Source organism: Pocillopora verrucosa, chromosome 1 (genome assembly GCF_036669915.1).
Source record: "Pocillopora verrucosa isolate sample1 chromosome 1, ASM3666991v2, whole genome shotgun sequence".
In the NCBI taxonomy this organism is placed as follows: domain Eukaryota; kingdom Metazoa; phylum Cnidaria; class Anthozoa; order Scleractinia; family Pocilloporidae; genus Pocillopora; species Pocillopora verrucosa.
In genome coordinates, this window is record NC_089312.1 from 1,858,085 (window position 1) to 1,876,109 (window position 18,025).

General features: G+C 38.0%; 3 protein-coding genes and 1 long non-coding RNA gene across 5 annotated transcripts; 3 read left to right on the forward strand and 1 right to left on the reverse strand.

The window, feature by feature from the left end:
• Nucleotides 1-969: 969 nt before the first annotated feature.
• On the forward strand, nt 970-5,145 carry LOC131788626 (Golgi-associated plant pathogenesis-related protein 1). Of its 2 annotated transcripts, none has more exons than XM_066171839.1 (4): nt 970-1,112; nt 3,465-3,532; nt 4,001-4,240; nt 4,504-5,145. In XM_066171839.1, the coding sequence occupies exons 1-4, from the start codon at nt 1,061-1,063 to the stop codon at nt 4,798-4,800; spliced, it is 657 nt and encodes a 218-aa protein (XP_066027936.1). In that variant the 5' UTR covers nt 970-1,060; the 3' UTR covers nt 4,801-5,145. The 2 variants fall into 2 exon arrangements, with proteins under 2 accessions (XP_066027936.1, XP_058961686.2); XM_059105703.2 differs by lacking the exon at nt 970-1,112 and adding an exon at nt 2,256-2,412.
• Nucleotides 5,146-5,820: 675 nt separating this feature from the next.
• Nucleotides 5,821-6,710, reverse strand: LOC131788309 (homeobox protein EMX1-like). The gene is made up of 2 exons (XM_059105401.2): nt 6,407-6,710; nt 5,821-6,129 (listed from the first exon to the last, which is right to left on the reverse strand). The coding sequence occupies exons 1-2, from the start codon at nt 6,708-6,710 to the stop codon at nt 5,849-5,851; spliced, it is 585 nt and encodes a 194-aa protein (XP_058961384.2). The 3' UTR covers nt 5,821-5,848.
• Nucleotides 6,711-11,536: 4,826 nt separating this feature from the next.
• LOC136276972 (lactadherin-like) lies at nt 11,537-13,913 on the forward strand. The gene is made up of 4 exons (XM_066158500.1): nt 11,537-11,767; nt 12,476-12,607; nt 13,006-13,147; nt 13,771-13,913. The coding sequence occupies exons 1-4, from the start codon at nt 11,537-11,539 to the stop codon at nt 13,911-13,913; spliced, it is 648 nt and encodes a 215-aa protein (XP_066014597.1).
• A 2,001-nt stretch (nt 13,914-15,914) lies between these two features.
• On the forward strand, nt 15,915-17,364 carry LOC136279905 (uncharacterized). Its single transcript, XR_010717055.1, has 3 exons — nt 15,915-16,034; nt 16,554-16,695; nt 17,228-17,364. It is a non-coding gene; the product is annotated as an uncharacterized lncRNA (long non-coding RNA).
• Nucleotides 17,365-18,025: the final 661 nt, after the last annotated feature.

The following is an 18,025-nucleotide window of genomic DNA, read 5'->3' on the forward strand; positions in this document are numbered from 1 at the left end:
GCGCACATTTTCCTTGCACCCCTTCTCAGATGATTGATTGATAGATAACGCAAAGTTTAGTTATTGCATATGTGCACAGAATTTTAAATTTCCAACAACGATGAATTGTTTGTTAATCAGGGCAGGGTTCATCGCAGCGTCGTTCCCCAATGTTTGGGAAGAAGATAAATCTTGCAGACAATGTTTAGTTCTAGTTCATCGATTCTTCTTCAGGATTCTGGATTTTTCTTAGGGGAGCTCGGCGTCGACAAAATCTGGATCGGACCGGGTCGGATCACAGATTGGATCAGGGACCGGATCACCGATCGGATGACGGATCGGATCGCGGATCATGGATCGGATCCTGTCAAATGAAATTAGAACTTTTGCGTGACAAGCCAAAATAAGGTCCGCGTGGCATAATTGAACGCAGGCCCCACTGAAAGTTTTTTTTTTCCCAAAAACCTGACGCACCGGATCACGGTCCGGAAAAAAGAAGAGTTTTGAAAATACACAATCAAATCGTTTACAAAATAATAAAGAGTTAAAAAAAAGGGGATGTGAAAAAATTAAAATATTTTCAATGAATATTAGAGATGTTGCGTAACAAGCCAAAATAGAGTCTGCGTGACATAATGAAGTGCCAGTCCATTTGAAAGTTTTTTTGCCCCACAACTCTATGTAGTCTCTTTCACGGCTATGTCGAGGAGTGTTGTGTAATACCGCCATGGACAAAGGCAAGTGAAAGGTACATATCATTCTTCAATCAGGAGGGGGGCATTGGGATTTTCGGTTTTGGGGTTTTGGCTATTTTTAATTCGGTTTTTCGGTTTTGCTGTTCTTTTCTGTTTGCGGATTTTACGCAGTTTAGCATATGGTTTACGCGACCCGATCCTTGATTCAGTCCGTGATCCGATCCGATCCGGTCCGATCCAAATTTTTGTCGACGCCGCAGGGGAGCTTTTTTATTGCTTTGTCGCCAATGTTGACGGACAAACGTCCCAAATAGTGGGATGTGCCTTTTCTGATCTCATCTTACTGTATGCCGCAATGACGACCAAACAAAACCAGTACTGAGAAAATGTTTCTTACATTTATCGCGTTTTTTCTTCTTCCAAGTGATTTGTACGTAGGTAAGTACCTTTTGTTTGCCAGGCAATTGACGTAACTTGGTAGGTAGAGCACCAAATTTCCTCTCTGACTCTCTGACTAATATGTTATTGACCCGGTGAAATTAAAAATACATGAATGCATTGTATGTTACCAGGTCTGGCAGATTTTGATCGTAACATAGTGACATTTTATGCAATATTATGTAATGGTTGCCTTAAGAGAGTCTTACCTCTACGTGCAGGCAGCGAAGTAAATCTGATTTATAGTCACCATTAATAGAGGCCCATTTGGCGTTTTTCTTTCATCTCTTTACAAACGAATTTATAATTTAAAAACACTTAATTTCAAAATCGTGCTCTTAGGGTGTAGAACAGGCGTTCCTTTTGCGTATTTCATTCGAGTGCATGAAAATGCGAGGAGAATGCGAGGGCGGGTCGCGGGTGGATTGAGGAGCTTCTCAACCCGCGCGTGGCGTCGCGCTCGCCTCGCACTCGGCTCTTTCCATTTGAAAAATCCAAAAAATACAATAAAGGCATACTATTCAAAGTACATTCCTTAAACTGATTATGTTAAGAGATCTGCACTCGAATAATCTTACACAGCGGGTCTTGCATGAGCTTGTGGAAATCTTTGATCTTCCTTATACAACATTCCTAATTTTGAAAGTTCATCAGAGAAATCAAGTATTTACCGATTATAAGTAAGAACTGTTTCAAAGTTGAAAGCAAATTTGAAGATTCCTGTTTGTTATTTTGATTATTTTATTTATTATTTGGTTCTGACCTGATTTCAACCATTTACGACTCTTGGTATGAAACTGTGAAATAAAAATACTGGAACCAATAATCAGCAGGTAGGTTTTCTGACACCTGCTGTGGCTGTCCACTGGTAGCCGTTAATCTTCGCCATGGCGACTACGCATTTCTATCGTTCATTCCTGCACTTCGCCTTCAAGGAAAATTCAGACAGAAGGCCACTTTTGATCATCTTCTGAGAGCGGACGGCTGTGTACGAAATATTGCGAACTTCTACTTCGTTACTTTTTAACATTCGTGACCGCGGCATTCGAAAATAAACTTCTGATGCCACAAAACTTATGTTTATATTTTATGCAAATACATTTATCTGTCTATTTTAACTCAAGTATAGCAGTTATAAATAACTCGACAGCTGAGCGGTACTAAGCTAAAACATACACACGCACCACATCGCATCATATCAGCCACTGGAGAAGAGGGGTACCGGTTCTTAGGTCTACAATGAACTGGACTGATTTACTGATAACTACGTTCATGTTTCTCAATGTCGCATTTGACAAGGGTAAGATCCTTTCAAATCTCATTTGAGTCTTTTAGTAGGCGGAAATTTCACTTGCAGGTCACAGCATGTTTTAAGAAATATTGCAACTCATGCATGTCGCTCGGCAATTTTTTTTCGGTTTTCCTTTCCCGATGCTTATTTTTGATGCTCAGGACAATTATGTCTAGTTTCAAGCGCGTCTGTTTGGAATCAGAGTCTTAAACGGACTATTTACTGTATCACGTGCAGACACGTTAATTGTTTTGATTCTGTTCATATATAAAAGTGGTACATTTTCACTTACTCTATGCATGATGCTCATGGACTCATTTAAACTTATTTAGATAAGCGACGCATGAAAACTTGCCGTGACATTTCGCTTCATGCATGAAACAGAAACTTAATTGTAGTTTTCGAGATGTTTTCAATCGTACTTTAGTTTCCAATATTCGAATTTGCAAGTAAATGTTGAAAATCGACGGAAAACGCAGTCGCTCTGAATAAAACTAGGAACTAAAGCGGTGAGTTGAAAAGAAAGTACCATAACTGCTCTAATAGCAGAGAGGTGACATTTTACAAGCTTATTTTCAACCACCGGCCTTTCTCGGTTTGCTTTAAAGATTTCTTTAGCGAGCATTTGTTTTGTAAAGCCCTCTTCGCCCATTTGCAGCCACTCAATTTGTTATATTGCCTCAAGCGGTTTGTTGCTATTTTTCCTAATTAGTCACGAAATTCAAATGATGCTGAATTAAACAGGGAAGCCGGCCTTGACATGCAGTTGTTCTGCGGTTGAATTTTTACGCGATACATTCACATAATTATCTTCATTCCGGATCCTTTCGGAAATAATTTGCTCGATCGTTCGTCTTCGACTCTATTGTTTGATCGTTCGGTGAATGTTCTTCGTTTCCCGGCTCAGTTTTTTTTTCACCTTGCTCTCTCATTTTATTTCTGGTTCATCGATTGATTTTTCTATATATAAATTGTGTATTTTTCTTATTATTTCGTTTATAATTTTGTCTGTTTGTTTTTCCTTTATTCTTCAATAACATTTTTCACTTTATTACTTGTAGCGGATGCAGCTCTCCCGTTCAAAGATCAGTGTGTGAAGTGGCATAATGAATATCGCAGTAGGCACCAGGTAAATTATTATAAGCCTGTGTTTAAAAACTTAAGCTGCAAACAAAGTGAAACAGCTCGAAATAGAAACTTCAAGCTCTCTTTGCCGAAGCTTGACAGTCGCTTTCTCTTGAACCACTTGTAGATTTTTGTCAAGACAATTAGATTATTGGGTATCTATTTCTATGCGTGGTGATGGTGATTGATTTGGGCCTAGACCTCATCAACCCTCTTGCGATACAAATCCCGAGCTCAAACTTTGACAAAAAATTCGCTGAGCGTGGGCGTCAATTAGTGACCTCAGTTGATGAGCGAAAGGTAATGCAGATTATACATATACGAGTAAATTTTGTGGTCGTTTCCATTACGTATATCTGATACCTTTACATTTATATCTTTATTTTTAAATCCGTTATCTCGAAGACGAATTTCGACAGTTTCAAACTTACACCAGCATTGAATTCCTGAAAATTTCATTTTTAAACTGTAGGTCGGCCCTTTAGTCTGGAGCGACAACCTCGCGCAAGGTGCGCAATCCTGGGCGGACTATCTGGCAGAAAACAATCTGTTTCAACACGCAGCAAACAGCCCGGTGGGAGAGAACCTATATTTGTCCTCTCGCAAGCCTATGGAACCCTGTACCTCTGCAACGAAAGCTTTCTACGATGAGGTCAAATATTATGACTATAACAACCCAGGATTTTCTCAAAGGACAGGTCACTTCACTCAGGTAATTGAACTTACGAAATCGTGAAAAAAGTCTGCCAAAGAGAAAATACTTGAATTGGGTAAGTCAAACTGAACTAATCAGCATTCCAATCATAAGGACATTCGCTATAGCCAGTTGCTTCGTGATTCAAAGTCAGTCATCGCTCGTCTCAGTCAAAGATAATTTGTAGAAAAGAGAGCCTTGCACTTTTCCTGACGTTTTATTGATAAGATAAAGTTACAAATGTTTATCTAGTTTTAATTTTTTTCAAATATTTCTTACAGGTTGTGTGGAAAAACACAAAACAGATAGGAGCAGCATATGCCACCAGAAAGGATGGCAGATTTGTTTTGGTGATTAGATATTCTCCTCCAGGAAATTATCGTTTCCAGTTTAGCCAGAACGTTTTACCAATCAAAGAAGAAACAAAAACCACTACCCCTACTCACACAGAAGCAAGTGCAACGTCGACAGCCCCTGCCCCTCCCGGTGGGGGAGTATCGGGTCAGATATGTTGCTCTTTTGCAAACAAAGCTCTTTTGATAATTTCCGCGATCATAGTTGTCAAAATTGGCTTCTGATAGTAAAGTAAAAAATGGGAATCCTTTCATTTACGATGTCGAATAAATTTCACGCGTTTTAGGTCGTTTAAGTCCTGTTTCGAAGTGAGAGTATTACATTTTGAAGAGGACAACCCATAAAAAAAAATTGTGTTAAAAAGTATAGCGTACCTCAAAATGGAAACGGTCTAGATAAGGAAAAAACCCAAAGAGTCAAGACTGAATCAAAGACAACCGATGATGAGTTACGATGGAAAAGATTAAGGCGGATCACGTATGACGAACTTCGGGCTAATAGCTTCGTCGTCCCGTGTTTACAGCTTTTCTGCTAAATTTCATAAGACAATAAAACTTGATGAAATACTTCGTATGTTCATTTTATTTGTTTAGCCCGCCCGCCTGCTTATTTAGAGTTCACTTGGTATAATATAGAACTACTTCCTTTAGAAAGGGAGCGCGTATAGTCCTCCCCTCCTAATTTCGCTCAAAGTTTTGCTTATGCTTGTTACTTGCCAACGAATTTTGATAATCCTATGGTTTGAGGCTCCACAGGACTCGGCGTAAATGAGCTGGTGCAAAACTGACTCAGTAATAGATCTTCCTTCCTACAAACTGTCTTTTCTCTGAAATAATGTAGATGATTTAACACTAAGACCTCTCATCTGTTTACAGTATTATAGTTTAGGCTCTTGCAGATGATCCTGAACCAAACACCACCAACTAGCTTATATTTCTCTTTCGTTTCATTACCTCATGTCTACCTGACCACGTATTGACTAGTGTGAGGATAAATTTATCTTTTGGTTTCTTCCGAGAGTGATAGGGTCAAATATTCAATTAGACGCGACGTTTGAAAAGGAAGTATAAGGAGTTGAAATTTTATCGAAATAAGATTCACTGGAATTATTGAAAGCTGCAGGAAACAACTACAGATCTCCATATAACATCTTTGATTAGGATTACTTCGCTACTGGTTTCTAGCCCTATTATAAAAATTTGATTTGCTCTCTACATTTTTCTTGAAAACAACACAATCTATTTTTAAAATTACACAAGACATTGTTTCTTTCTACAAATGTAAGTTTTCTGCTTCACAGTTACTTTTTGAGCTTCCCAGATGAATTAAATTCTCTTTTCTCCACTTAATTCTGCGATTCTGGAACCAGACTTTAACCTGTGTTTCGTTCAGCCCCAAGTCAGCAGCAAGGTAAAATCTTTGAGTACCAACTACATACTGTTGACGATCGAACTCATTTTCAAGCCGCTGCAACTGGTCTGTGGTGAAGATTGTGCGGTTTCGCTTCCTTTTGTATCCAGCCTCCGTTTTCAAACCTCGGTGTTCGCGAAAATCTGCGATAGTGAGGTAAGATTTTTGTTGCATTCAAACTTATTGTCTACTACTATTATCTAAGGCTTCTCTGTGTTTCTCAAGTTTGTGTGCAGTATGTTAAAGATGAGCGATATTCAAGAAAGGCCGAGTGCAGTTTTTTTAACAAGGTCATGCACTCTTGGGTGTTTTGTCCATTATAAAGTTAGCTAATTTTCGACGTTTGCAAAATTAGTCTAAGAGGCAAATTACCAAAAGAGATGTAAGAAAAACATTAAAACTATTATTTCAAGTGATTACCTCTTGATAATGCCTTCTCAGGCAAATTTCCTACGCTGAGTTTATGTTGGCAAATTTCATTTAGCTGTGGTCGTGGATCCCTCTGAGTGGCGGGCAATAACAACCGATATTCACCACTGTGTGGCGTAAACCGGGATGTATGAGAAACTTGATGATCTCTTCTTGTTTGTAAAATGGCGTCACATTTTGAAACTTGCGAGGGGTAATAACTGGGTTGATACCCATGAAAATACGAATGCTCTTCGTTGCAGCATGGAAGAAAAACGTAGCCGCGAAAATAACTCTCCGTTTGCTTGAGATCCATTTCTTCTTAATACTGTTTATTGCTCGAGATTTACCCCAGAAGTGGCATATGGGATCGATGATTTTCTCGGATTTATTTCAGAGTTCAAGATCAAACAGATAAATGAACACGCTAATTACATAATAATGAGCAGTGAATTGGTAATTAAACGTCGTTACAGCTATTCATAAAATTTTAGTGAGCCATAAGTTACCTTGCAAAATCTTGTTAAGATACGAGGTGAGGCAATTTAGGCTTATAATTACAACAGCTCAAAAGAAGCCTTAACACGCTAGCCATCTGCACCATGTTTGTTTTGCAGACAAAAGATTTTTGTTATTGCCATAAGAACTCTATAATTGGAATTAAGGGATAAGACGCGTGAGGTTTTTGTTTCGAAAAATCGATTCTTCTCATTCTCTAATTTTGCCATTGTAAGGATTTCAATTAACTTATATGGATCACAGTTGTCGGGGAAACCATGGTTATCAATAGACCTTTATGTCGTCATTTTCGCAGCGTAATAGATAGAGCCATTTAACTTGTTATAATGACTTTTTTAATTGGTTTTTAGGGACATTAAATTAAGCCTTATGGCCAGCATTTGATCATGGAAATCACTGCAACCTTTTGAATGAGCTTTGGGTATTTAGTGCGTCAGAAGTTCGGTTTGTTTGTTTTGAGGAAATTTATGAAATGAAGTTTAGGGGGCTTGACACCTCAAGGAAACTGAACAATTTTCATTTCCAGAGACATTGGCATATAGTTATTATTGCACATATTTTACTAAACACCATCTGAAATTGTGAAAAGTTTGATTTTATCTCAAATAGAATACTCCGCAATTTTTAGAGACGAACAGGACGTTTTACAGCTTTCCTTAAGGAAAACATATGAATTTCAGAAAACTTATTTTATTCCTTATTGCCTGAGAGCAACTGAACAAGTTTGTAAATTGAAGCTTTTGAATACTCATTGTTATTGCGTAATATGTTTAAATTGGAGTGATCTATTACGGTCGGCAACAACTGTCACCTAAAGAACCATGTTTTAGTCTTTTGAACAAGAGAAATGATGACAAACTATTTACACTTTGCCCATTTCCTATGAAGACAGATTTACAACTCACCGCTATCTTTTAATAACTATATATGAATCAGGCTGGTCAGATCAACGATTCTGATAAATCACTGTTGGGTATTAGTGCAATAACTAGATAATAATAGTCCAGAAAAGAACGCTTTTGACGCAGTTAATGCAGGCGTTCTCAGTTATGGATAAACACCTTAGAACTATTTTTGCTATTTTGACACCAAGTCATGCAATGATAGAAATTCGGTTGAACTTGCACTCAACATCGCTGAATCAAGATTGACTTAGGAACGGTAATCAAATTATTTCATTATACAGTAAATGTTAAAATCTGTTTGATCGGTCTTTTGCATTCATTTTAACCCCACATTTTTTGGAGCGAGTTCATTTTCTGTTTCTTTTTACGACTTGTCAGTCTGTGAAAGATATCTTTAAACTCCAAAAAAGATGTTGTGCAAAGCATTCTCTTGTTTACAATATTTCCGCCTAATAAAACTGGAACTACACAAAATTTATAAGTAAATAAATACACTATTTTCAACTGGTGAATATGATTTTAAACTACTTGAAAGTGAGAAGATCCGGTGAATTTCTAAGCCGATAGCTGTGGAGTTCGCGACCTTTGGCCTAAAGATTATTCAGTTATTGACCCACAAAAACATGGAGCTTTTACCTCTTTTTAAATTAGATATCATCTCGCTTATTGGTGTTTTATTATTTATCGTTATTCCTGATGTTTTCTTTTCCTACTGTTCGAGAAATTAAATCTATAAAAGCATGGCTCAGAACAATATATTTTGGTTTTTGCTGTCATGCTAGCCAAAATTTTGTTCACTTGGATCCAAGGATTTAAGGGTTTGCAGTATATTAATTAATGATTTAATCACCTGCCTCATTTTCAGGTCTAGTACGCTTTTCAGCAAAACGTCTCACCAAAATTTTTAGGGCCGTGTTGGCTGAATTTCTGCCTCTCAAAAGTGAGGCAGCCGTGAGCTAAAGAGGAATATGTGTAGTCTTATTGCGAAGGTAATCAGTCACCCACAGTGACAGATATAACCAACCGAGATTCGCCTAAACACATTGCTTAAAGCGTCGACTTCTTCCAAAATAAAATAACAATTTTCTAAAGATAACCTTTTCCCTTCAATTCTACTTTCATTAAAGTTATCAGGAACGCCATTTTAATTTCGCGCTCGAAACATAAAATTTTGACATCATAAACGGCTCGCTCTTTTCTTAAATAAATACCGTAACACGTTTGCGCTGGAATCTTGGAAAAGGTTTCTTTTAAAATATTTTTTGCTTGTTGAAGCTGAAAAGTTAGCATTCCTTAGGCCCTTGTTTGGGATTCACGAAAAGATAGTAAACATGTATAGGATTATAAGAAAGACCAACTCTTTATCCAAATAAATAGATCGGGGTCACGAATGAGTATATTGTGCTCAGGAAATTTTAAGCCTAATAGTTATATGTGAATTTACGGCCTCGTCATTTTCATTCTTACATCAATGAAGAAGTTAGACCCTACCTGTGCATAGGCTTTAATATCTTTCTAAAGACCAGCCTAATTATTTATTACAAACGGGAAATAAAACAGTTTTGTGTTAAGTTACTTTAACAATTATTTAAGTTCGTATTCCTTTGCTAGGCATTTTTGTGGTTGAAACTCACGAAAAAACTTGCGGCATATATCAATAAATCCTCTTAGTCAGCTTGATTTATCTTGTGAGTATCTTTCAATTTTCCCAGGTCACGTGTATTTCCTTTGAGTTTTCATCGGTTCGTTCTCACATATAAAGTTTGTTTGTCGGCTCAATGTCACGAATATAAAACCTTCTTTTTTTTTTTTTCGGTACGCAACTGAAGAACTTCCGATAATAAATGAATATATACGCCATTAAATAGATATGTAGATAAATTATCAAATAGATGAATAAGAAAGCTTACAGATAATAAACGTATGAATATATACTTGAGAGAGTGAATGAATGGATGAATGAATAAATAAATATTTTTTAATGCATTATTTGCCACGAGAAAATTGTTTCCGACTACCACATCCAGGAAGCTTTCTTCGGTAACCTGATAAACAAAATTGTAACTGGGGCCAGCCTTCATGCAGAAGCTGTATAGATTTCTGCAATAGCCTGGCGTGGTCTCTTTAGTCGTTACTGACAAAGCTAGGCGTTTGTTATTTATGATAACAGTGTATTTGAAAACGCTTCTAGAAATATGCTAAGTATCGTGCAATGCATGCCGGGGAAACAACCCCATCTCTTCTCAAGGTGCTCCCAAAATTCTTTGCATCGGCTGACCTTTGAACTGAAGCGAAACTTTGGAAAATTTCACTAAAAATAATTTACTATTTTTCTGTAAATGATAACCTATAAAATTACTAAAAAGACTCTCCTTTATCAGTGTGTCCAGGGTTAAATTTTCTTTAATCTAATCACACTCAAGATTTTCAAACGCACAGAAAATGTGAATGCAAACACTCAGATTGATTAACTGAAGAGAACTTTCCAGAGAGATCCAAAGGACAGAAAAGGGAGGACAAATTTTGACAAGCAATTCAACCTGCTGTGCGCACGCTGTCGTTCGGTTTTGATGACATAATTGCATTAAAACTGAGGTCTCAGTTTTAAGTGTCCGCACAAATAGCACAAATCACTATTACATACTTTTAATAACCAAGACCGGGGCAGCAAATCGATGAAAGCTCGCCCTGGGTAAAACTGTCCTAGATATCAGTTTTTTGGTCGCTATGATTGAGATGATAATGATACATAATGCAAACCCTTTGACGTAAAACCGAAACAAATCATATATACTTGAAGACTATTTTAACAAAGCGAATTGCCCAGAATCATGATTAATAATTTATCTAAGTTGATAAAGACTCGGGAAAAGATCTTAATCCCGAAGTACGCCGTTTGTTCAAACTTTTGAAATATTTCACGAGAATGAAAGCAAAATCTTTCGTGTATATGTTGCTGTTCTGGATTCAAAAGGTTTGTAACAATTCCTAGTGATTTTTTTTAATTTTCAAAAAGAAAAATATCGTTTCCCCTGAAATGTTTTCACATTTAGTCAATATCAACACCGCGTTTGTCTTTTCAAAGGAACATTTCGGAGTTTGGTTCGTTAAAGGTGAGTTTTGTGTATTCATCTTCTTTTAAAACTTCAATCATATAATCTTGAGTCAATTTACAACAGCATTTCATGAAATACAACGTACGGCGATCGCGTTTCGAACAGAATAACGACAGCAATGATGAGATGTTGAAAATGGTGAAAATGGGATATAAATAAAAAAAATTTATTGACGAATTGCGCTCCAGATTTAATGTTGGTGCAGAATCACGACTGAAAATCTGATGCCAAAATATCTAGACACTATGTATTCAAATTTGGGCAAACTAGATTTCATGGCATCAAACACAACTGTAGGGGGCACCGAAATTCCAATCAGGGAGCTTCAGGGGCATTTTAATCTTCATAGTTTAATAAAAACAATTTGACTGAAATATGCCCATCGTCTCCCTTAAAAAAAAAAAAAAAAAAACCACCGAAATTTACACAAAGTTGTTCCAAGTTTGCGGCATGTTTACTTGTGTTTAGAAACATCCGGACACCCACTTGATGGCAGAAGAACAATCACGAGCTAATTCTACTGTGGTCGGCTATGCATATAAGTCTTTTTAAAAATTCCTAAATAACTTGATCAATATGCAATGTTTATTTGGCGTTTAATTATGTCTCAGAATGTTTTTATGGACTTCATTAATGTGCGCCTCTTATTATCAGGAAGTTGTGATTCACCTCTGGGACTTGGGGACCATTCCATTCCGGACTCGCACATAACAGCAACTTCACAGTATGATGCATTTCATGGTCCAGGTCTTGCAAGACTTAACTGGGTCCGGAACTCCTCTCATGCAGGTGCCTGGTGCCTCAAGTACCACTTACCAGGCGAATGGTTACAGGTAAAACGTAATTTTTTCACAATTTTCATGATAATTTCAGCTTGTTGAGCAAGAGATATTCTTTAGGGGGCTAGTTTAGTAATCTCGGAGAAATCTTAAGCAATTTGTGGTCGGCGATTCCTTCCCGTCCCCTCTCTAGGCTTCTTCCTCAATACTCCTATTCCACTTCCTGATGTCCAGAAATCATGCACGCAGTAACGAAAATTTGTTGCTTAGGGTTAGGGTTAGGGTTTGCTTAGGGTTAGGCTGATTTCGCTTTGACGAATTTCACTAAAATTCGGCAAAATCGCCCATTTCACCAAGCTGATTTCGTTTTGACAAATTTGACTAAATTTCGCTAAAATCGTCAAATCTACATACATTCGCTCGGTTTGACGAAATTTCGTCAAATCTGCCATTTTCGTTTGTGTGCGTATTTACATAAGTGGCACCTCCTTCAAGATCTCTCTTCTCCTCATCCTTTTTACGTATCCTCTTTATCTTCTCCTCTTCCTCATTATCTCTTTTGATTCCTTAACCTGCAATGCAGGTGTCTTGTTAGGGAGAGTTAACGTTGAGAAGCGCGCGATCGTTTTTTCAACCGGCCAAGTTTGATTTGGACTTCGATGATGGGGAAATGAACGGGGAAAGGCGAAGAGACAGACAGAACAGACGGACTCTTTCATCTAACACTTTTTTAATTCAAAATCTCCATAATTTCAACCACAGGTTAACTTAAGAAGGATAATGAAGATAACAGCGATTGCCACACAAGGGAGACAAGATCATGCTCAGTGGGTTAAATCATACAGACTTTGTTATGGACAATCTCTGAGCGGCTTTTGTGAACCATTCAATCAGGTATTACCACTGGGGCTGATTGTCGGATAAAGCTTGAGTACTTAGTTGTGAAAATAAAAATGAAAATTGCAATTAATGCAAAAAGCAACAATGATTGACTAAACAAACAGCAAGCAAGCTAAAATTGTTGTCCGTAACTGGACCGTTTTCTTTTTTCGATAATGAACGTCTTAAAAAAGCTCTCCGAATTTCTGATGTTCAGGCCTTTTGCACAATAGCTCCTCAGCTGGCACCTTCATGGGTACGTTCATGTGTGTGAAGTCACTGTTTGAGCAACACTAGCTAGGTTTCTTTGGCGTAAAAATGTGTCTGTTGTTCATGTGTGTGAAGTCACTGTTTGAGTAACACTAGCTAGGTTTCTTTGGCGTAAAAATGTGTCTGTTGTTGATCAATCAAAGGAATTTGTTGGAAATGTGGACAGTCAAACAGTGGTTACTCATCAGTTTACCACGCCCCTTTACGCTCGCTTTGTGAGGCTTATTCCTGTATCATGGTATGCACACGCTTGCTTAAGGCTCGAGCTTTACGGCTGCAAGGAAGGTAAGTCAATTATATTGTTTATCTTCTTTTCAAAGCTGCTTCATAACCATGGATCTAAAGCAATAGAACGGTACATCTACAAAAACATCATTCAGCACAATCGAAGAAGACAAAAGCTTCTGGAACTCAACCAGAAACGATCAGAACTCATCTCAATACCAAACGGGATAATTTTTTATTATCAACTGAGTTTGTAAGGTAAATAGTCACCATAAAACCATAAAATAGTTTAAAAGTTGACGTTCCGAGCGTTAGCCCCTCGTCAGAGCGATGAACGAAGAGCTAACGCTCGAAGCTTTTAAACTCTTTACGGTGGCCAATTTATGTTATCAACTCAGTTGATAATACTAAATTACCCAGCCATACTCTTCCACCGACGCAGCATCACAGTTTCTTTAAAAAATAACCCTCCCTTTAATATCAAACCTTTTCCTTTTACCATTTGAAGCCTTTTTGAGATAAAACCTCCGCAGTTACATCATCATCATCATCTTTTGATCTTAAGAAATTACTGTTTGAAACAGTTTAGGTTATTTGGAGTTACTTTCTCAACTGAGTCTAAATAAGATCTTGAGTATACAATTTTAATGTGTTGCATATGGCTATTTCATTTCGATAAATAGGTTTCACTCCACTGTCGGGTCCTGTGTGTATGGAAAGTCTTGGAATGGAAACCAGAAAAATCCCTGATTCCGACATCACGGCATCATCGGTTTATAACTCCTATCACGCACCCCACAATGCAAGGTTTGTGGAGTGTCGATAAAATAGTACAGTATTGTGTAAAATGAGTGTTATGTTGCGTGATCTAGTGTGGTGTTCAAGATATATAAAACATGAAATCATTAATAAGGACAGTATAGTTGTTTGCACTGTGAATTCCTGCTCAGGGTCTGAATCAGAAACTTCCCTCTCCTTTCTTTCTAACATTACCATTATTAAACAATTAATTCACGAGTTGTGTTAAATATGACATGGTACATAGCAAACGAAATCCTACGGGCCTCGTTGACTTTAATCATCTCATTTTCAACAAGCGCGAGTGAAATAATCGTTTTATTAAGAACGCCCCAAAATATAGCTAAATATTTCCAACTTCATTTTGTAAAAACAACTGGAATGTTGCAATGTAAAGAAAAACCTCCGATTTAACTCGTCTTCATGCGCGCGCATGGTATAATATACACTTAATGTATGGTCCCTCGGGAGACTAGTCCCTCGGGACCATACCTTGAGAGCTTGGTTATTTATTTAGACTTTCCCTTAAACAATCATATGGCAAAAACATACAAACAAAGACGGCACAAATTCTTTATTCACAGTCGTCAATCTTGCTGAATGAATAAGTCTAAAGTAAATTACAAATGTTTGGAAGTACATGAAAAAGCAAATATGTTTTTGTTATCTCAATAAGGAATACAAAATAATTGGGAAATTGTAAAAATTGATGGTAACATTTGCTCCAATAAATGCTTTTTTATTCGGCGCGCGGGCAACAACTGCGCAATTGTATCCTGGATGGGACACATTTGAATTTGATCAGGGACACGTGACTTAGAATCAACCAATCGCAGTTTTGTTGAGTGAAAATGTCAAGGTATATAGCAATGGTTCATATATCATGATGGCCGTTGAAAACTCTTGAATTGCATTATCCAATGATCTAATTTTTAAAACTTATATTGAGATCAATAAAGTTAACGAAGATCTCACGAGGGTATGTTTCGCAAATAACTCTCACGTGGAGAACCCATGCGTTGATCATTTGTCTCTCACAGTGTGTAACACGCGAGGATGTCACACGCGTAGCGCGCGAGGCACACGTATCACAAGACAGCTTTCGCTGAGAAAGGCATCTTCATGAAGCGAGCATAAGTTCATCCTGAGAGTTTCTCGAGTGCGAAAAAATTAAACGGTGAAGATTTTAGATATATGAAAATTCACATATTTGCACGGTGGTGGAGAGATGAAATTAGGAGATCCTCGCAGCTAAGAACACTACTGAAACGAGTAGTTGTAAATAGGACCTGAAAAAAATTCAGGCCCGTACGGGATTTGAACCCATGACCTCTGCGATACCGGTGCAGCGCTCTACCAATTGAGCTAACAAGCCAACTGGGAGCTGGTCAATGAATTGGGTACAAATAAACATCCAAGTGAATGAAGATTTTAGATATATGAAAATTCACATATTTGCACTGCGGTGGAGAGAATACCAGCTCCCAGTTGGCTTGTTAGCTCAATTGGTAGAGCGCTGCACCGGTATCGCAGAACTCGTAGTGTTCTTAGCTGCGAGGATCTCCTAAATTAAACGGTGTTAGGTTTCCCCTACAGCGCTCAATAGGGTAGAATCTTTTTATCTGAACTCATTTTGTACCAAAAGGAAACTTGAAAATTTGCTGTCGGGATTTGTGTCGTAAAGAATTGGAGTTTTTGCATTATTGTTTTGTAAAGGGCAGCCAGGAAATGTACAAGCTCTAACAATCATTGACAGAACCATTGTTCTGGAGCCTTGATATATCTGCTTCCTTGAAGACATCGCCGCCCTGAGTTGCCGAATGCCCTTGCCGAGAGGGCGGATACCTTAAGTTTGAATATAAATTTAGGTGAATTAGCCATCGTGTAAGGCTTGCAGTCTTTTGGATTGATACTCTGTTTCTCTTACAGACTACACAAGCACGTTGCTCCAAACTCCGCAGGTGGGTGGGCTGCACAAATAAACGATAAAAATCAGTGGTTACAAGTGAAATTCGGTCAGCGGGTAGAAATCAGAGGTGTAGCCACCCAAGGAAGACACAACTTCTACCAGTGGATGACGTCATACTCCTTGCGCTACAGCTCTGACGGCATGGTGTTCCACCACTATCAGACGAATACAAAACAAACGGTCAGTTTATTTCAGTTTTTCCAGTTTTTTTCAGCGCTCTCGTAAAATCAGTTTTCTCTGGTTTGTATCTTTTTGTTAGTGTATCCGTATTTTCAAAACTCATGCAGTTCGAATTTTATTTGCTCAGATGTAATTATAACCATGCCGACATTCAACTCTACCTCGGAGGGTTTCCGTCATGATTCGGTATAATGAAATGACAAACGTTCGGGCGTGCGATGACGAATAATTATGTGAAATTATTTCTTTGTACTTCATAATTTGGCCTTAGCCACCACCTTAAAATTTAAACGCTATAAATTCAATTTTTCAAAACTGTTGGCCAATAAAAAAAAAAGATTTCCTTGAGAAATCGAATCTCCGGCCTTGGGAATTCAAAATGGGCGGATCTGACCACTTTCCCTGGTGGGAGACTCTAATATTTCATTGTTCGACGCTGATGGCTATCTAGAGCTCTGGCTTTGCCATCTTTCTCATTTCTTAGCGATCAGTTTGTTTCTTCGTCTCATTTCCAAATAGGTATTCAATGGTAACACGGACATTGGTACTGTGGTAAGCCACGTTTTGAACCCACCAATCACTGCCCGCTATATTCGTGTTCATCCTGTCACGTGGCATGATCACATTTCTTTTAGGGTGGACTTTTACGGGTGCTTTCCAGGTAAAGGCATACGTCAAAATCTTTTTTCGATGTAATTCTACCACCATTCTATCACAAATTCTACAATCTGATTGGCTAATTTACTCGCTATCTATTCCACGTCAGTGAGTGAAGTGATTAGCCTGACAGAGCATGACACTAAACAAAACAAAATAAAAACACGCGCTAGAACGACTAGATTATCAGCCCTCATCGACAATCATGCGATGTTAACATCGAGCTCACAATCTTATTGTTAACTAGGTTACGGTTAGATGTCTGAGTCAACTGGAGTCCGAGATGGGTGCTTTTTTCATTCGCTGCTGGAAATGAAGGCTAAGAAATAACCACTGAAGCTTTCTTGTAATATAATTGGCGCAAACCTTTTTTGCACTAACCAGTTTTATTCTGACTACGACGCCAGATGAACAAAGATGAGTCACGCTTTTAGAAATTTGACACGGGAAAGAAATAAAAGAATACTGAAAAACTTGGAATTACACTGCTGATGATTCAATCTTTTACATTAAGAGTGTAATCTGTTTTTTTTTAGACCCTCCAGTTCCAGTTGCAGTGTACCCTCTAAACGAAGAATTTGGCACACGAGACCTGAGTCCTAATCAAAATGAACCGGGTACTCCCCACAATTTCCAGCTCACCCCAGGTCCCTTTGGGCGTCCAAATGGTTCGTACTGGTTGTCTGGTACTTCCTCTAGCTATATTGAATTCCCCAACGACGGAGGATTGGACACGAGATATTCCTTCACATCTTTAGTGTGGGTATTCCCAGAAAACGTCGACGGTCCTATCGTCAATTACGGAACCGATAACTTTGGTGTTCATCTTTGGATATTAGATAACAAGATTTTTGCCAGATCGGTGACGAGACTGGGAGGTTTAGGACCAGTACAAACTAAATCTGTACAGCATCATGCGTGGAATTTTATTGGATTTTCGTATGACTATGACATAGGCGTTCAAAAACTTTGGATCGAGGGAAAAGTGTACGATGTGTTAACAGCTGATCAGTTTGAACAGAGAACTCAAGATAATATAAGAATGGGAAAGAGAGATGGCGATTTGAGATTTTTTAAGGGGAGAATATCGTGCTTACAATTATACAACAAAGCTTTGACGGAAAGAGAAGTACAAGCTGTAAGAGGGATGTGTTTCAGAAAAGGTTGGTCCCCTCACAACTGTCTCTTGCCAACCCAAACATGGTTTTTAAAATTCAATGTTGAAATATTGCATTTTTAGTGAGCGAAAGTGGAATAAATTATAGTAACGCAATATCTAGACCTTTCTAGATTTCAGGAATACCAAGAGGATTGTGAATGGCCAAGATTTAGCT

Excerpts from the sequence above, each read along its gene's own strand:
- LOC136276972 (XM_066158500.1), top strand. The coding sequence starts at position 11,537 with ATGTCTCAGAATGTTTTTATGGACTTCATTAATGTGCGCCTCTTATTA. Across the intron at positions 11,768-12,475 it reads TACCAGGCGAATGGTTACAG|GTTAACTTAAGAAGGATAAT; the intron begins GTAAAACGTAAT and ends TTTCAACCACAG. Across the intron at positions 13,148-13,770 it reads GCTTTACGGCTGCAAGGAAG|GTTTCACTCCACTGTCGGGT; the intron begins GTAAGTCAATTA and ends TTCGATAAATAG.
- LOC131788309 (XM_059105401.2), bottom strand. The coding sequence starts at position 6,710 with ATGGATCTCAAGCAAACGGAGAGTTATTTTCGCGGCTACGTTTTTCTT. Across the intron at positions 6,130-6,406 it reads TGAGAAGGCATTATCAAGAG|ATTTTCGCGAACACCGAGGT; the intron begins GTAATCACTTGA and ends TCACTATCGCAG.
- LOC131788626 (XM_059105703.2), top strand. The coding sequence starts at position 2,352 with ATGAACTGGACTGATTTACTGATAACTACGTTCATGTTTCTCAATGTC. Across the intron at positions 2,413-3,464 it reads CAATGTCGCATTTGACAAGG|CGGATGCAGCTCTCCCGTTC; the intron begins GTAAGATCCTTT and ends TATTACTTGTAG. Across the intron at positions 3,533-4,000 it reads AATATCGCAGTAGGCACCAG|GTCGGCCCTTTAGTCTGGAG; the intron begins GTAAATTATTAT and ends TTTAAACTGTAG.